Genomic DNA, 19,814 nt, shown 5'->3' with positions numbered 1-19,814 from the left:
GGGGTAGTAGAAACCTCACAATCTAAAACTAGAAGAGCATGCAAAAAATCATATTCAGAAATAATTAAATTCGGGGAGAAAGGAGCATCAAATCCCTTTTGGATAATAAATCCGAAAAATTTAGTACATTAAACACCTCTTCTAGGAGAGGTTTGAGATAAGAGGTGATGGTAAAATACGATTGAGAACAACATCTGCAATAAAGGTAGAGTCTATTTTAAAAATGACACGGTTAAGATGACGAGCAATACGCATACCATGAACTAAACTCCACATCTCAGCACCCTGTGTTGGAGTAAGCCCTAAGAGCCAATCTATTTTCATAGTATTTGCTTTAGGAGTTTGAATATAAATATGGCATTTCTTTATTATATTTGTAAGGTTGCAAAATAATGAAGTCCCTAGAATAGAACGTCCGTTTAATAATTAAGTGTGACTTAATCATGAGATAATATTAAACATAAGGACACTATTCTTAAAGTATCCGTAGTCGAGCTTTAAGGTAAAGGGGATAACCTTAAAGCATAAAGACTATTATGAAGATAGACTGATGATCACATCTCATGGATCATGGGATAAGGAGTTATCAAGTCTTGACGTAGGTATAAATATTAGGAGTAATATTTATACTGGATTGACCCGCTATGAGAGTACTACATGCAAAGTTATGCAAAATGTCATAAGTTACTCTCATGGTGATAATGGTGTAAACCGCCCTTAGACCTGAAACCACTTTGTACCCTAGATGTGGAGTCAAGTACTTTGTTGCTGATCTAACGTTATCCGTAACAGGATAACCATAAAGGCAGTTGATGGGTACTTCACAAAGCATGCTGAGGGACAGTAGTGACCTAGATGGAATTTGCCAATCCTGCATAACAGGATAAATGTCATGGGCCCAATATTGAACTGGACAAAGATGACACCAAGTATGTTTTGTGTTCAATATAGACATAAAGGGCAAAGGGGTAATTATACACACTAATATTATCACAAGAGGTTATGTTTAGATCACATGTTAATTTCTCGTAACTTGAGTAGCAGTGATGTGTTGCTAGATACCGCTCACTGTTTATTGTAATAAATAGTGATTTATTATAATTGTCAATGTTACGGAAACCTACAGGGTCACACACATAAGAACAATCTAGTGAGATTGGAACACCGTAAGGTACGGTGCACCTTGGAGAAATAAGGAAATATGATAAGGGTATTATGGTAATTAAAATGAGCATTACATCATATGGTATGATGTAGCAAGAAGGGGGTGCAAATATGTACTAGACATATTTACATGAGAATGGCGCCCACTATAGCCCATTTAGTTAAAATGGCTTTAGTGTAATTTTGCCATGGCAAGTGGTTCTATAAATAGAACCCTTGTGGTAAGGAGAAATAGTTACACACTTTTGTTACTCATTCTCATGAGCCTTTGTTCTCCCCTCTCTTGAGAAACCCTAATCACCTTTCTAGAGTTTTTGTGAAAAACCCTAATCCTTATTTTGTGCCTCCTTTCTCCTAACCCTTCAAACCATTGGAGCTAGCACTCCATTGAAGGTTGTTGTTCGTGTGGACTGGCTAGAGGCGTTATACCTTTAACGCTTGTGATCAAATTCGTTGGTGACTTGGTGGTGACCTTGTTCGTGACGGTTCGAGGTTCTTGTTCGTGACCTTGTTCGTGATTCGAAGTGTTCGATAGCCGTTCGTGATTTAAAGGGAGTTTTCGAACCAAACGGTAAAACTCTAAACACAATTCATGACCATTCGTAAGGATCACAAAAGGAAAATTTTAAAATTCCGCTGTTTTTATCGTATCTATTTTCCTTCAGTGGTATCAGAGCCACTTACGAAACCATGAATTGATGTTTGTTTAAATTCATGAATTCAGTTTTAATATGATTAAAACAGTTAATAAAAGATTAAAATCGAGTAATTAAAATTTGACGGTTGTTTGTGTATAAATTGGATGATTAACATTGAAACGGCTCCGGAATCCGACACTTGTATGGTGGAGCATGCGATATGTTGATTGTCCTAAGGTTACACGAACAAGAACGGTCAATACTTACATGTGATGTAAGTTTTGTGTATGAATTGGGTAATTAACATTGAAACGGCTTCGGAATCCGACACTTGTATGGTGAAGCATGCGATATGTTAATTGTCCTAAGGTTACACAATCAAGAACGGCCATAAACTTATATATGATATAAGTAACCGTAATGCAAAATGGTGTATGTGATACACCGTTAGTAATTTCGTTAAAATTATTATGAAAGTTATTCAATTAAAGCGAGCCGTGTTCATTTGTTTCGGAATCCGACATTTGTATGGTGAAACAATGACATGTTGATCAATTGGATTGAATTTGGTCATAAGGAATTTTGACGGCATGAAAGGGTTGCACAAATGTTGTGTCATTAAAATTAGGATTTGCAAAACGTATCAAGTGTTGATGCGAAAAGTAGATGATAAATATATTTAATTTTGAAATCGTTTCAAAATTCTAGAAATATCTTTTAAAATTGTTTTAAAAGATAATATCATCAATTTTGGAAATATTTTATTCAAAAGGGTTTTGATTAAATAATTTTCCATATTTGACAAATATATTTAATTATGAAATCGTTTCAAATCTCTAGAAATATCTTTTAAAATTGTTTTAAAAGATAATATTGCCAATTTTGGAAATATTTTATTCAAAAAGGTTTTGATTAAATAATTTTCCATATTTGGAGAATTGTCAAAAGATTTAATTCTACTTTAAAATAATGTTATTTATTTTAGCAAATTTTGATTCGAAATATTTAATTGTGAATTAAATATTTGAATCAAACTTACCTGATTTGATCAATCGCCGGATTTAATTAATTATGAGACTTTAATAATAATAAAGTTTGTTTGTTATTATTATATTTGATGATCGGTTATGGCCTTAGTTTATTTATTTTATTGCATTTGGTTTTTAAATACGGCCTGCGTGTCGTGCCTTATCTCTATTCTCTATATTCTCTTCTCATCCACTCCCTCGTATGTAAAACGAGTATTCTTTTATATTATTATGTAATATTATGAAGAAGAAGAACAATGGAGGTCAACCTTGGAGATCATGCTTGGAGAAGTATAGATCGTTTTAGGTTAGATTAGGTTCTCTCATTGGCTTGGGAGAACAAATGCGCTATGGGCCATAACTGTTTCATTTTATTATATTATGTATGTTGATGCATGTTATGTATGGAGTGACGTCATTGTATGTAAGCCGTGGTAAGGTGAGATCAAATTAATTATAAAAGCCCTCAAAGGAATTAATATTAAGTTTTATTGCTTTCCAACGAATAGCGCCCTTCAAGATCAATATCGATCAATGTAGGTTTTGCCAACGCGAAGTGCATTGTCAATATTGATAAGTTGCGGTGAGGTAATTTATTTATCCGATCGCTATTTAATGGGTCTAACTTAACTAAAGAAAATATAATAAGATTATATGACTTTAGAAGCAAGTATTGGGTCATTCCATGTGATGGATTAGAATAAGTGTTATTCACCCAATAGAAAGGATATGAGAGTTGTATGAGATACAATTGGAAAGGAGTTTCCTACCTAAATAACTAAGTTTTGTGTAATCAGCCCAACGCTGACTTAAAACGAAGTGAAATATGGATCTCATTCTCACTAGAAAATCTTCCAACGGGATTTTCCGAATCAAATGTCGAGGGTCATTTGTTTTGAGTAAAATAGTGAGAGAGCGTATTTAATTAAAGACCAAATTAAATATGATTTAGTCATAATATCTTACATATCTTTGTAATTAGAATTTCGAAATACAATACATATTAAGTTGTCCTTATGAAGGACAAGATTTTCAGAAAGGAGTTTCTGTATTGGTACAAATTGAGAATTGTTCTCAAATGCGAGAAAACTATAAGTCTTGAACTATAAACTGTGAACAACCTACCATAACTAGATTGAAAAGGGATACTTGTTAGAAGCATCAAGTTGACGTCTAGATATAGAATATATAATAAATGATGTGATCATTTAATCTCAAGTAAGATCCTTTTGAAAGAACTTTAGAGTATGATAAATTTCTCAATGGATCAAAAGTTGGTCATAGGATCAATCTAACAAATTGTAATGGAATAGATATAGACAAAATTGTTTTGAATATCTACCGGAATTTGTTGAGTTGAATGAGAATTAATTTGCACTATCAAAGATTTGAGATATAATATAAATAAGATTTATATTCCTCTTATTTGAATAGTACAAAATGGTTGTCAAAGTAGAACGGCTATGGTTAGACCATTAAATAAAAATGACGTAAATAGTTCTTGGAAGAGTCAAACCAAAAGTATGAAGTGAGACTTCAATAATGCACATATTGTTATAGAAAGTCAAAATTTCTATTTCTACATCAAAAGTATATGATACAAGATGTTGAATCTCAATTTTTCGAAAATAGAGATGCTTAAAGAATTAGAACATTGGCTATAATTTTAAGTCAACCCATATCTAGAATGAAAATTGTTTCATTGATAATGAGAGCTTATGCAATGACTTGAAATCGAGTTTGAAATGGAACACAATAATTGTTATTGAATTCCATCTAGTAATAGAAGTAGCAATTGTATATCTTGTATTGACAATATATGAATTGTAGCCTTAAATGATAAGACAAGTAATGGTCCTATCATTTAAGCAAAGTTTTCTATACTATTACTCCAAGTCAAGTAATGGACTAGGGTTCCATGGTCTTGATAGGGTTATCTATAACAATCGTGATAAGAGCCAAATATGATTTGGACCTTAAATATATCAAGAGCATTGTTGTTTAGTACAAATATTCGATGTGTCAATAAAATAACGCATGACCTATTTGAACAATATACATAAGATGTATGTCGACCACTAAACATATTTTGTATATTGAGTTTATTTTACTTCATTAACATTGATGATTAAAATCATTAGATGTTGGTAGGTGTATGACACCAATTAGAAATCTTTGAATTTGTCAAAGAAATTCAACAATGAAGAAAATAGAACTCGACAAAAGTATTTAAGTTATATGAATGAGTCATATCAGTAAATACTTAATTAAAAGACTATAATAACTATTTTATCACATCATGTTTGACATGATTTAAGGATAGTTTAATTATATATTGACTCTTTCTATAAATCTCTTTACTTATAATTAATCTTCACCCACAATTAGTTCCCTTTTAAAATGATCATAAAGACACCATATGCGATATGGAGGTAAGAGTACCAAGTTTGTCTTTATGAGAATTTTGGATTAAAATTTATTAGATAAATCTAATTCCAAATGAATGAATGAATAAGTGGAAATATCCTAAAGAAAGGGATATTGGTCCTATATCACTCTTAAGGACAAAAGGTTGTTTTGTTGCTAGGTTTGAAACATTCCTCTAGTGGGAGTGTGTCTCTAAAAGAGACAGTGGGAGTGATATAGAACTTGAATAAATTCAAGTACCACAAAACATATTTATTTAAAAGGGAATGCAAACCGGTTCCTCAAGGTTGTTGAAGAACCATTGTTTTAAAGTTGCACAAATCCAAGATAAGTCTAACATATCACATATGGCTACAAGGTATGGTTTTATCATGACTCAGCAATGTGATATGATTCTCATGGAAGATGAGTCTTTGACTTTCTAAAAGGTCGTAAGACGATCTAGATTATGAGAAGTGGCTAAATGCCATGAAATCTCATACAGAATCCATATACACTAACCTTATGTAGATAATGGTTATGTCTTCAAGATGAGTAAGACTCATACGATGAAAGTGAGTATTCTTTTTGAACACTGATATGGATGGTATTAAGAATACCTTATAATATTTGATTGCTTCTGCTAAATGTTGTACTACATGTTTTGGTAGATGGATAACAAAGTTGCATTCCTTAATTGGAATGACCTCATATATATGCGTTGGACATATACGTAAGGGTTTTGTTGATCCAAATGATGCTAGAAAGGTATATAACTTGTAGCTATCTAATTTTGATTAGATAGAGTTCTCAGAAAATTAAATTATTGTTTGCTCCTTTTATGAAGTTTTATGAAAACAAATTAACAAGGACAAACCTATCTAACTTTGATTAGATCGAATAAATTTGAATATTTGTTCCTTTTGAAAGTTTTGTGGAAAACAAATGAAGGACAAATATAAATCTTGTGCATACAAAGTTTTAGTGGGAGTGATAATATCTGATATCATATTAATCATCAAGACATTTTTCTTATACATGTGAGACATGACTAAGAAAATAACTCTTGATGAAACACTTAGGCAAGAATTCCTAAAGAGTTAGGAATAACCTATGTACCAAAATTGAAATTAGTGTTTGACACTAACTTACCTTCAAGAATATCCCTAAGGACCTTAAAGGAACTAAGGCCTATTTCTTGAAATAGATAGGTATGGGAAGGATCATTATAAGGAAGTTATAATGAAGGAAGTTTCCATACCAATGTATTGTATATCATGGCTGAATACAAGCATTGAAAGCTATAAGATAAGCTTCGTAATATGTTTGTTTCAGTTAAATAAGTTGAGTATTTAAGATTGGATCGTTTGGCTCATGATTGAGCTAAAGATATGTTTCCGGTGTTACAAGTCACATTAATCACATTAGTGATGGTAATAGTTTAATCTTGCAAGAACACTTGAAAATAGATCTCACCGACGATTCATGAATATACTTAGACACTTATATATTTCGATAGAGATCGAAATAGAACGTTGGAAGATACGTAAGATACCAACATAGGAAATAGTTCCTTATCCACTAACAAAGCCTCTTGCGCAGTTGAAGCGTGATGGGCATACTAAGTCTATAGGTATTAAGAGAAACCTAGATTGGCTTTAGTTCTAGTGGGAGATTGTTGGAGTAAGCCCTAAGAGCCAATCTATTTTCATAGTATTTGCTTTAGGAGTTTGAATATAAATATGGCATTTCTTTATTATATTTGTAAGGTTGCAAAATAATGAAGTCCCTAGAATAGAACGTCCGTTTAATAATTAAGTGTGACTTAATCATGAGATAATATTAAACATAAGGACACTATTCTTAAAGTATCCGTAGTCGAGCTTTAAGGTAAAGGGGATAACCTTAAAGCATAAAGACTATTATGAAGATAGACTGATGATCACATCTCATGGATCATGGGATAAGGAGTTATCAAGTCTTGACGTAGGTATAAATATTAGGAGTAATATTTATACTGGATTGACCCGCTATGAGAGTACTACATGCAAAGTTATGCAAAATGTCATAAGTTACTCTCATGGTGATAATGGTGTAAACCGCCCTTAGACCTGAAACCACTTTGTACCCTAGATGTGGAGTCAAGTACTTTGTTGCTGATCTAACGTTATCCGTAACAGGATAACCATAAAGGCAGTTGATGGGTACTTCACAAAGCATGCTGAGGGACAGTAGTGACCTAGATGGAATTTGCCAATCCTGCATAACAGGATAAATGTCATGGGCCCAATATTGAACTGGACAAAGATGACACCAAGTATGTTTTGTGTTCAATATAGACATAAAGGGCAAAGGGGTAATTATACACACTAATATTATCACAAGAGGTTATGTTTAGATCACATGTTAATTTCTCGTAACTTGAGTAGCAGTGATGTGTTGCTAGATACCGCTCACTGTTTATTGTAATAAATAGTGATTTATTATAATTGTCAATGTTACGGAAACCTACAGGGTCACACACATAAGAACAATCTAGTGAGATTGGAACACCGTAAGGTACGGTGCACCTTGGAGAAATAAGGAAATATGATAAGGGTATTATGGTAATTAAAATGAGCATTACATCATATGGTATGATGTAGCAAGAAGGGGGTGCAAATATGTACTAGACATATTTACATGAGAATGGCGCCCACTATAGCCCATTTAGTTAAAAGGGCTTTAGTGTAATTTTGCCATGGCAAGTGGTTCTATAAATAGAACCCTTGTGGTAAGGAGAAATAGTTACACACTTTTGTTACTCATTCTCATGAGCCTTTGTTCTCCCCTCTCTTGAGAAACCCTAATCACCTTTCTAGAGTTTTTGTGAAAAACCCTAATCCTTATTTTGTGCCTCCTTTCTCCTAACCCTTCAAACCATTGGAGCTAGCACTCCATTGAAGGTTGTTGTTCGTGTGGACTGGCTAGAGGCGTTATACCTTTAACGCTTGTGATCAAATTCGTTGGTGACTTGGTGGTGACCTTGTTCGTGACGGTTCGAGGTTCTTGTTCGTGACCTTGTTCGTGATTCGAAGTGTTCGATAGCCGTTCGTGATTTAAAGGGAGTTTTCGAACCAAACGGTAAAACTCTAAACACAATTCATGACCATTCGTAAGGATCACAAAAGGAAAATTTTAAAATTCCGCTGTTTTTATCGTATCTATTTTCCTTCACCCTGAGCATTATTGCGGCCAAAGTTGCAATAAAAACCTTGAATAAGACCACCATGAGAGTCTCTAAGCAATTTGCCACACGCTGAGAAGTCATTCCTTTTACTTTGCGCTACATCTACATTAAACTTAAGAGTATCTATAGGAGGGAGCTCCCATCTAATCGGAATGATGGAGCAAAAGCTCTCCATATAAGCCGCGGGTTTAATAATACTATTAACTACCATTTGCACTCGGTTAGCTATATGAAGAAGCCAAATGTGTCGAAGGTTGGAATACTAATTAAAAACCAATCATTACGATCCTTCCACAATGATTTGATAGAGACGCCAAAAACAGTCACCCAACTCCAAGTGTATTTTCAATATCTCCATTATCAAGGTACCATTCAAGCCAAGACATGAGATCCATGCTAAAGAATTTTGCCCAATTATCAGGTTTGATAATTGAGGACCAAAATTTCATTATTTCTTCGAAGTCTCTTAATACATGCATAATGGATTCAAGTCCTTGTTGGCGCTGGGGACAACTATTGCCATTTGTCATATTGATATTGTGGTTCTCTTCATTAGTCATAAGACTACCACGAGCCACTTTCTGGAAAAAAGAACGGATCCTATTAGGACCTTTCCATTTCTAAACTAGATTTCTATTAGGACATTTCCATTTATAAATTTTTTAGGTATATTTGAATGTACTTTCTTACTATAAATTAGTGAAAAAAATGATGAACGTGATGCAGATGAGGATGAATAAGATAAAAAAAATTACGGATATTTAAAAAGACTATTGAAATAATAAATTTGTCTTAAAAGTGTGTGACTATTATTAAATTACCCTGTATTTACTATTGATTTTTTTTTTTGTGTGAACCGGATATCGTCTGCACGCAATTGCAGAGACTAATCCCACGAACCATGTGGGACCCAAATGGCGACAAGCTCTCCCTATGAATTTTAACGTTGCTACATATCCAAGCGAGATATCAAACTCAGAACCTTGATTAAGTTAGAAGAGACTCGTGCCATATCATATCAGCGCTCTTGATATTTATTGTTAACTTTACATATATATAAATTGATAGTAGTATTAATAAGAGATGTATTTAAAAATTAATAATAATTGCACCTAAAAATTTATAAAAAAGAGACAAACTATTTTTGAAAAAAAGTCTTATAATTGAAAACCTTGGAAGAATTTTTAGAAAAGAATATTCATGTGATTAAGTATAATTATATTTATAACTATTTTATTTATGATTGTCATTATTCATAGGTTATTATTAGTGTATATATAAAAATAATTACAAATAAATACAAATATAATTATACTTAATAACATGAATATTCTATTCTATATGTATTCACAACAATTTTATTTTCCAAAGCTAACATTTTTTAAAAAGGGGGAATGATTTTGGGCATTAGCTGCTATAAATCAACCCTCACACTCACATAACACCATCATCACTTCACTTTCCTTTCCTCTCCTATCTTTTTCTAGATTACTTTCTCTTACAAAGAGAAATGGCCAAAACCCTTGCAATGTGGCTTCTTTTCCTTCAACTAACCTCTTTCATTGCATTTGCCGAACACCTTGAAACTCTTCCACCAACTTACCCTCCTCATCACTCACATTCTCCACTTCACCCTCCAACTAAGTCACCACATCATCCACCGTCTAACGCCCCTCACCACCATCATCACCACCATAATCACACACCATCCCCTGCTCCTTCCCCTATTTCTCACACTCCTTCACACCCTCCTCACCATTCTACCCCTGTTCCTGCTAAACCACCAACTGGTCACCACCACCATCATCACCCACCTGCTTATGCTCCTGTTAAGCCTCCTATTCACACTCCCGTTGTTCCAACACACCCACCATTGCACCCCCCTGTTCCAGCTCACCCACCATTGCATCCTTCTCCTGTTCCTAGACGCTTTATAGCTGTTCAAGGTGTTGTTTATGTAAAATCTTGCAAGTATGCTGGTGTTCATACTCTCTTGGGAGCTAAAGCACTTCATGGTTTGTTTCTCAACTTTTAACTTCACTATTTTTGTTTTCTCAGTAATGTCATTCTCATAGATCTTTTGTGATACAGTGATATTTCAACTTTTGTATATTTTGTACACTTTCCCAGTAATGTCATTATTTTTCTTTTTGTTGCTAAAAGACAATGACCATTATTAATTTTGTTTTCAAAATTGAATATTGAAGGTGCCGTTGTGAAGCTACAATGTAACAGCACAAAGTACAAGTTTGTTCAAACACATAAGACTGATAAGAATGGTTATTTCTTCATTGAAGGCCCAAAGAGTATCAAAACCTATGCACCTCATAAGTGTAATGTTGTTTTGGTTAGTGCTCCAAATGGGCTGAAGCCTTCAAATCTTAATGGTGGGCTTACTGGTGCTGCTCTTAGGTCCGGGAAACCTTATGTGTCTAAGGGTCTTCATTTCACTATTTACACTGTTGGGCCTCTTGCATTTGAGCCCAAATGTCCTCGTTAATTAAGATGATTAGAATATTAAAAAATTAATTTCGAGTTTATTTATAAATTAGATTGTTGTGTTTTAGTGTTAGGAGGTTGGTTTCATCTTGTGTTAAAATATGGTGTTTACTTTTGAGCTTGAATCATCACTACATGATAAAGAGTGATGTTATGTGTGTGTGATTTATGGTTCTTGTAAGAATTATTATTAAATACTAGTATTAATTAAAGAAATGATGTTTATCGCTTTTGTTTAATTTGTTTACTCTAATCTATTTGTCGTTTTATTTACCAAGAAAATTGTCGGATTTATTTTTATAAAAGACTTAAATTAACGAATTAAACGAGGGGTAGTAGAAACCTCACAATCTAAAACTAGAAGAGCATGCAAAAAATCATATTCAGAAATAATTAAATTCGGGGAGAAAGGAGCATCAAATCCCTTTTGGATAATAAATCCGAAAAATTTAGTAGATTAAACACCTCTTCTAGGAGAGGTTTGAGATAAGAGGTGATGGTAAAATACGATTGAGAACAACATCTGCAATAAAGGTAGAGTCTATTTTAAAAATGACACGGTTAAGATGACGAGCAATACGCATACCATGAACTAAACTCCACATCTCAGCACCCTGAGCATTATTGCGGCCAAAGTTGCAATAAAAACCTTGAATAAGACCACCATGAGAGTCTCTAAGCAATTTGCCACACGCTGAGAAGTCATTCCTTTTACTTTGCGCTACATCTACATTAAACTTAAGAGTATCTATAGGAGGGAGCTCCCATCTAATCGGAATGATGGAGCAAAAGCTCTCCATATAAGCCGCGGGTTTAATAATACTATTAACTACCATTTGCACTCGGTTAGCTATATGAAGAAGCCAAATGTGCCGAAGGTTGGAATACTAATTAAAAACCAATCATTACGATCCTTCCACAATGATTTGATAGAGACGCCAAAAACAGTCACCCAACTCCAAGTGTATTTTCAATATCTCCATTATCAAGGTACCATTCAAGCCAAGACATGAGATCCATGCTAAAGAATTTTGCCCAATTATCAGGTTTGATAATTGAGGACCAAAATTTCATTATTTCTTCGAAGTCTCTTAATACATGCATAATGGATTCAAGTCCTTGTTGGCGCTGGGGACAACTATTGCCATTTGTCATATTGATATTGTGGTTCTCTTCATTAGTCATAAGACTACCACGAGCCACTTTCTGGAAAAAAGAACGGATCCTATTAGGACCTTTCCATTTCTAAACTAGATTTCTATTAGGACATTTCCATTTATAAATTTTTTAGGTATATTTGAATGTACTTTCTTACTATAAATTAGTGAAAAAAATGATGAACGTGATGCAGATGAGGATGAATAAGATAAAAAAAATTACGGATATTTAAAAAGACTATTGAAATAATAAATTTGTCTTAAAAGTGTGTGACTATTATTAAATTACCCTGTATTTACTATTGATTTTTTTTTTGTGTGAACCGGATATCGTCTGCACGCAATTGCAGAGACTAATCCCACGAACCATGTGGGACCCAAATGGCGACAAGCTCTCCCTATGAATTTTAACGTTGCTACATATCCAAGCGAGATATCAAACTCAGAACCTTGATTAAGTTAGAAGAGACTCGTGCCATATCATATCAGCGCTCTTGATATTTATTGTTAACTTTACATATATATAAATTGATAGTAGTATTAATAAGAGATGTATTTAAAAATTAATAATAATTGTACCTAAAAATTTATAAAAAAGAGACAAACTATTTTTGAAAAAAAGTCTTATAATTGAAAACCTTGGAAGAATTTTTAGAAAAGAATATTCATGTGATTAAGTATAATTATATTTATAACTATTTTATTTATGATTGTCATTATTCATAGGTTATTATTAGTGTATATATAAAAATAATTACAAATAAATACAAATATAATTATACTTAATAACATGAATATTCTATTCTATATGTATTCACAACAATTTTATTTTCCAAAGCTAACATTTTTTAAAAAGGGGGAATGATTTTGGGCATTAGCTGCTATAAATCAACCCTCACACTCACATAACACCATCATCACTTCACTTTCCTTTCCTCTCCTATCTTTTTCTAGATTACTTTCTCTTACAAAGAGAAATGGCCAAAACCCTTGCAATGTGGCTTCTTTTCCTTCAACTAACCTCTTTCATTGCATTTGCCGAACACCTTGAAACTCTTCCACCAACTTACCCTCCTCATCACTCACATTCTCCACTTCACCCTCCAACTAAGTCACCACATCATCCACCGTCTAACGCCCCTCACCACCATCATCACCACCATAATCACACACCATCCCCTGCTCCTTCCCCTATTTCTCACACTCCTTCACACCCTCCTCACCATTCTACCCCTGTTCCTGCTAAACCACCAACTGGTCACCACCACCATCATCACCCACCTGCTTATGCTCCTGTTAAGCCTCCTATTCACACTCCCGTTGTTCCAACACACCCACCATTGCACCCCCCTGTTCCAGCTCACCCACCATTGCATCCTTCTCCTGTTCCTAGACGCTTTATAGCTGTTCAAGGTGTTGTTTATGTAAAATCTTGCAAGTATGCTGGTGTTCATACTCTCTTGGGAGCTAAAGCACTTCATGGTTTGTTTCTCAACTTTTAACTTCACTATTTTTGTTTTCTCAGTAATGTCATTCTCATAGATCTTTTGTGATACAGTGATATTTCAACTTTTGTATATTTTGTACACTTTCCCAGTAATGTCATTATTTTTCTTTTTGTTGCTAAAAGACAATGACCATTATTAATTTTGTTTTCAAAATTGAATATTGAAGGTGCCGTTGTGAAGCTACAATGTAACAGCACAAAGTACAAGTTTGTTCAAACACATAAGACTGATAAGAATGGTTATTTCTTCATTGAAGGCCCAAAGAGTATCAAAACCTATGCACCTCATAAGTGTAATGTTGTTTTGGTTAGTGCTCCAAATGGGCTGAAGCCTTCAAATCTTAATGGTGGGCTTACTGGTGCTGCTCTTAGGTCCGGGAAACCTTATGTGTCTAAGGGTCTTCATTTCACTATTTACACTGTTGGGCCTCTTGCATTTGAGCCCAAATGTCCTCGTTAATTAAGATGATTAGAATATTAAAAAATTAATTTCGAGTTTATTTATAAATTAGATTGTTGTGTTTTAGTGTTAGGAGGTTGGTTTCATCTTGTGTTAAAATATGGTGTTTACTTTTGAGCTTGAATCATCACTACATGATAAAGAGTGATGTTATGTGTGTGTGATTTATGGTTCTTGTAAGAATTATTATTAAATACTAGTATTAATTAAAGAAATGATGTTTATCGCTTTTGTTTAATTTGTTTACTCTAATCTATTTGTCGTTTTATTTACCAAGAAAATTGTCGGATTTATTTTTATAAAAGACTTAAATTAACGAATTAAACGAGGGGTAGTAGAAACCTCACAATCTAAAACTAGAAGAGCATGCAAAAAATCATATTCAGAAATAATTAAATTCGGGGAGAAAGGAGCATCAAATCCCTTTTGGATAATAAATCCGAAAAATTTAGTAGATTAAACACCTCTTCTAGGAGAGGTTTGAGATAAGAGGTGATGGTAAAATACGATTGAGAACAACATCTGCAATAAAGGTAGAGTCTATTTTAAAAATGACACGGTTAAGATGACGAGCAATACGCATACCATGAACTAAACTCCACATCTCAGCACCCTGAGCATTATTGCGGCCAAAGTTGCAATAAAAACCTTGAATAAGACCACTATGAGAGTCTCTAAGCAATTTGCCACACGCTGAGAAGTCATTCCTTTTACTTTGCGCTACATCTACATTAAACTTAAGAGTATCTATAGGAGGGAGCTCCCATCTAATCGGAATGATGGAGCAAAAGCTCTCCATATAAGCCGCGGGTTTAATAATACTATTAACTACCATTTGCACTCGGTTAGCTATATGAAGAAGCCAAATGTGTCGAAGGTTGGAATACTAATTAAAAACCAATCATTACGATCCTTCCACAATGATTTGATAGAGACGCCAAAAACAGTCACCCAACTCCAAGTGTATTTTCAATATCTCCATTATCAAGGTACCATTCAAGCCAAGACATGAGATCCATGCTAAAGAATTTTGCCCAATTATCAGGTTTGATAATTGAGGACCAAAATTTCATTATTTCTTCGAAGTCTCTTAATACATGCATAATGGATTCAAGTCCTTGTTGGCGCTGGGGACAACTATTGCCATTTGTCATATTGATATTGTGGTTCTCTTCATTAGTCATAAGACTACCACGAGCCACTTTCTGGAAAAAAGAACGGATCCTATTAGGACCTTTCCATTTCTAAACTAGATTTCTATTAGGACATTTCCAATTATAAATTTTTTAGGTATATTTGAATGTACTTTCTTACTATAAATTAGTGAAAAAAATGATGAACGTGATGCAGATGAGGATGAATAAGATAAAAAAAATTACGGATATTTAAAAAGACTATTGAAATAATAAATTTGTCTTAAAAGTGTGTGACTATTATTAAATTACCCTGTATTTACTATTGATTTTTTTTTTTGTGTGAACCGGATATCGTCTGCACGCAATTGCAGAGACTAATCCCACGAACCATGTGGGACCCAAATGGCGACAAGCTCTCCCTATGAATTTTAACGTTGCTACATATCCAAGCGAGATATCAAACTCAGAACCTTGATTAAGTTAGAAGAGACTCGTGCCATATCATATCAGCGCTCTTGATATTTATTGTTAACTTTACATATATATAAATTGATAGTAGTATTAATAAGAGATGTATTTAAAAATTAATAATAATTGCACCTAAAAATTTATAAAAAAGAGACAAACTATTTTTGAAAAAAAGTCTTATAATTAAAAACCTTGGAAGAATTTTTAGAAAAGAATATTCATGTGATTAAGTATAATTATATTTATAATTATTTTATTTATGATTGTCATTATTCATAGGTTATTATTAGTGTATATAAAAAAATAATTACAAATAAATACTGAAGGTGTGAAAACACAAGAAGGGGGGGGGGTTGAATTGTGTTTTAGCCAAGTTAAAACTTTTTCAAGTTCTTAACTCAACTACGTTAGCAGCGGATAAATAACACAAATAAGAACAAGATAGAGAGAGAGAAATCACACAAGCAATTTATACTGGTTCCTCTCACAAAACGAGAGTAGTCCAGTCCCCTTGCACTTCCAAGGGAGTTCACTATAATCACACAAGATTACACCTGCTCAAGCACACAAGCAAGAGACTTCTCAACAATGCTCAAGCACACAAGCTTAAGACTTCACACTTAAGCACACAAGCTTAAGTTTCCTCAAGTAATAGAAAAGTATATAACAATATACAAATGCTCTTAACAGAACCTAAAGAAAGTCAATACAAAGAGTACAGAGTATAGACTAAGTGCAAAAACACTTAACAGCGGTTCAGAGCTTGTATATCACAAAGTTCAGAGTTTGTTCAGCGTATGTTCAATCCTTAATTATATTATTTGTTGTAGCTGAATCTTCTAGTATATATACCACTAGAAAAGAGTCGTTGCAAAAAGAACCGTTGGAGTTGATAATCTTTTGTCTTCAAGCAGTCTGTCTTGATGCAGTTTGGTTGTATCCAAAACTAAGAAAGAGTTTCAGTTACTTTGACTACTGCAGAGTGGACTTTCCTTATTCAGCTAACAAAACTGAAGACCCACGTTCTCAAAAGAGAACAGACAAATTGAGGGTAGCTGAACTGATCAGGCTTGAAGGGTCCTTTTCTTCATTGGTAGAAGAGTTGACTAACAGAGAGAATCTTCACAGCTTTCAAAGAGATCTTCAGACTTTGATGAAGCTTAGTAGTCAGTCAAGAAGTTCTGAAGACTTCATCCTCTGAAGGTTGTAACTTCTGAAGTCCAACATCTTCTGAGCGCTTGTGAACTTCTGAATTCACATCCTCTGAACTTCATTCAGAGCTTATATGATGCTTATATCTGCACACTTAAAATAAATTTTTAGTCCTTCCAATTGTTAATTAATACTTTGTTATCATCAAAACCTTTATAGATATAGGGGCAAACATTTTTAAATCAATTTTGTTCCAACAATCTCCCCCTTTTTGATGATGACAAACATCAGTATTAATTGACAATTGTTGTTAAATTAACTTATCATGTTTCTCTTAGGTTTATGAGGTTTGCAAGCTCCCCCTAAGATTGATACTCCATAAAGTCTGAGCTTTATGTTTTATCCATGATATTTTAATTTATTATAAGATTAAGATGGTTTGAAATAAAACAACTTTCATATCTTTCTTCAGAGTGAGAGGTTTGCAAGCTCTCCCCCTAAGTCTCATAAGGCTAAGTTAAAATTGCACTCTTAATTTATCCTTACTTATGAAATTTATTTTAGTTTCAACTAACTTAATCTCCGCATTGAAATACGTAAAACAACTTAAAAGTAACAACTTTTAACATAACGGATAAAAGCGAGATAAAAGAGTGGTTTCAGTTTTGAACTTATCACTTATCAATTAATGCGTAACTACTCCCCCTTTTGTCATTATCAAAAAGTAAAAAATTTATATAACCAAGACAGTCAAAGAAAGAAGAGTGGTTGTTACAAAGGTGAATTAATTTTCAAAAACGAAAACCAACGCGCTCAAAGGTTTATAAAAGGTGAGCGAGTTAACATGCCTTCTTCACGTAAAAACAAGAGTAAACAAGTGAAGGAAGAGAGATTAGGAATAATGAAAAGATTTAGTTTACGCATCGCAGAGTTTAAGAGAAAGAAAGAAGACGAAAAACGCGAAGACGAGGAGAAAAATAAAGAAGACAACAAGAAACCACAAGATGCGGAGATAATAATCATCTCATCAGACTCTGAAGCTGAAGAGAATGAAGATGATGCTGACTATGTTGAGTTTTTGGCTAGCTATGTTCCAGAAGAGGAACAAGAAGAAGAAGAACAAGAGCAAAACCCGGATCCCATAGAAATTTCATCAGATGATGCTGAGGAGAAATCAGAGATTTCTTCTGAGTTTTGTCCATCTGATTAGGATTAGGTTGTCTTTTTCTTTTTCTTATTACCAATGTACTCAACATTGTTGGAGCATTAATAAAAATTTTCGTTTTAAAGAGCATCTTGTGTTCTTATGTTCTTATTTATCAAGAAAATATAAATATCAAGTGAACATAAAATAAGTAATCAAGCAAAACATAAACAAAATCTTGAAATAGATAAACCAGAAAAAGTGTTCAGAAGGTAAACAAGAAAATAAAAGAAAGCTTAAAACAAGTGCATAGAATCCTAGGGTTTCTTAAGAAAGGCTAAGAGTTGATCAAATTTGTCGTTCAAAGATCCCACGTTGGAAACCAGACCATCCACTTTGGATTCCAAGTTGAGGTGAGCTGTCCTTTGCCTTTCCAATCCTTCTTGCTGCTCCCTCAGAGCTTCTTGGAAGATTTGCAACTGATCACCAACAACAGGAGCTTGATCTTGAACCAAAGGCGCTTGTTCTTCAACCAAAGGTGCCTTGCCTTTATCAGAGGGTTCACCTTCCTCTGGATAATCAATCATCAGGACATCATCCTGGTTCAGCACATTCAGTACATCCTCTTCTGTGGCATCCTCATTATGTGGCTCATTTGCCAACTCGGCAACTCTAGCAGCAGCTTCTTCCAGACGTTCATTCTCAATCCGTTGATCCTCAAGACTTTGCAAAAGAGTAGAATCAACCCAGCAATCCTTGAATGCAGACAGACGCCTCACAGCTGCAGATATAGCGGCAAGCTTAGCACGCTCATGTTCGTCATGATTGAAAGGCGTTAACCTTTTCAATTCAGCCCTAGCCAGACTTTCCCTCATGAAGCTTATCACATCCAAGTCTCTTCTTCCAACCACAGCCTTAATTTCCTCAGCAGCACCATCCAAAGCATTGCAAATCCTTGCCTTAATGCTTGAAACTTCCAAATCCACATCAGAAGGACAAACTAGAAACCTGTCCTTTAGCAAAGATAATCTAACCAAGTCATCATGAAACTGAGTGGATAGATTACGAAAAGGGTTGGATGATGAGGGTGAAGGATTGGGAATGGTAGAGAGATTGGTTGATTCATTAGCAGGATTGTCAATAATGACAACTTCTGCCTCTGAAGGCTTGGGAGCACAAGTGTGAATACGCTCAGGAGAAGCATGTTCAGCACTTGGATTAGAATGGGGTTCAGGGGTTGGTTCAGATGATGAGATGTCAGAAGTTGATTCAGGGTAAATATGTTCAGGAGATGGTTCAGGAGTTTTATGTTCAGCTGTTGGTTCAGGAGTTGGTTGTTCAGGGGTTGGTTCAGGAGAGGGTTGTTTGATGGGAGAGGTTGGTTCAGCATTTGGAATATCTGGTTGAGGTTCAGATGGTGATGTGATAGGTGTTTCTTTTTGTGGTTGAGGTTGAGGTGATTGAGGTTTAGGTGGAGATGAAGGTTTTTGGGTGAAGGTTTGGTTATTCAGAGGATCTGGACTAAGATGTTTCTCTAGTTCAGACAAAGGGTTGTCAGAGGTTGGAATATCAGAGGTTGGTAAAACAGTTCTGAGAGGTTTGGTGTAACCTAATCCAATTTTATTTTCATTAAAGATGAACTTAGTAGACTTACCTTTATCTTTAGGAGTAGGAGCAGGTCTTTTCCTCAAACGTGCAGCCATAGTCTCTTCATCAGATTCAGTTTCTGATTCAGAGGATTCACTTTCTTCACTTTCCTCTTCATCATCAACAATGATAGGCTCCTTTGATGATGGTGCAGCAGCTTTTCCAGTCAAAGCTTCATG

The 19,814-nt window shown here is 34.3% G+C and overlaps 2 protein-coding genes across 2 annotated transcripts; both read left to right on the top strand.

Annotated features, from left to right (window-relative positions):
• The first annotated feature begins 9,975 nt into the window (after positions 1 to 9,975).
• LOC123918358 (non-classical arabinogalactan protein 31-like) lies at positions 9,976 to 10,965 on the top strand. The gene is made up of 2 exons (XM_045970382.1): positions 9,976 to 10,480; positions 10,673 to 10,965. The coding sequence occupies exons 1-2, from the start codon at positions 9,976 to 9,978 to the stop codon at positions 10,963 to 10,965; spliced, it is 798 nt and encodes a 265-aa protein (XP_045826338.1).
• Positions 10,966 to 13,098: 2,133 nt separating this feature from the next.
• LOC123918354 (non-classical arabinogalactan protein 31-like) lies at positions 13,099 to 14,088 on the top strand. The gene is made up of 2 exons (XM_045970378.1): positions 13,099 to 13,603; positions 13,796 to 14,088. Exons 1-2 carry the CDS (start codon positions 13,099 to 13,101, stop codon positions 14,086 to 14,088), a joined length of 798 nt encoding a protein of 265 aa, XP_045826334.1.
• Positions 14,089 to 19,814: the final 5,726 nt, after the last annotated feature.

This window comes from Trifolium pratense, linkage group LG3 (assembly GCF_020283565.1).
Source record: "Trifolium pratense cultivar HEN17-A07 linkage group LG3, ARS_RC_1.1, whole genome shotgun sequence".
NCBI lineage: Eukaryota > Viridiplantae > Streptophyta > Magnoliopsida > Fabales > Fabaceae > Trifolium > Trifolium pratense.
The sequence above is the reverse complement of the archived record's forward strand: the minus strand, read 5'-3'. Positions and strand labels throughout refer to the sequence as shown.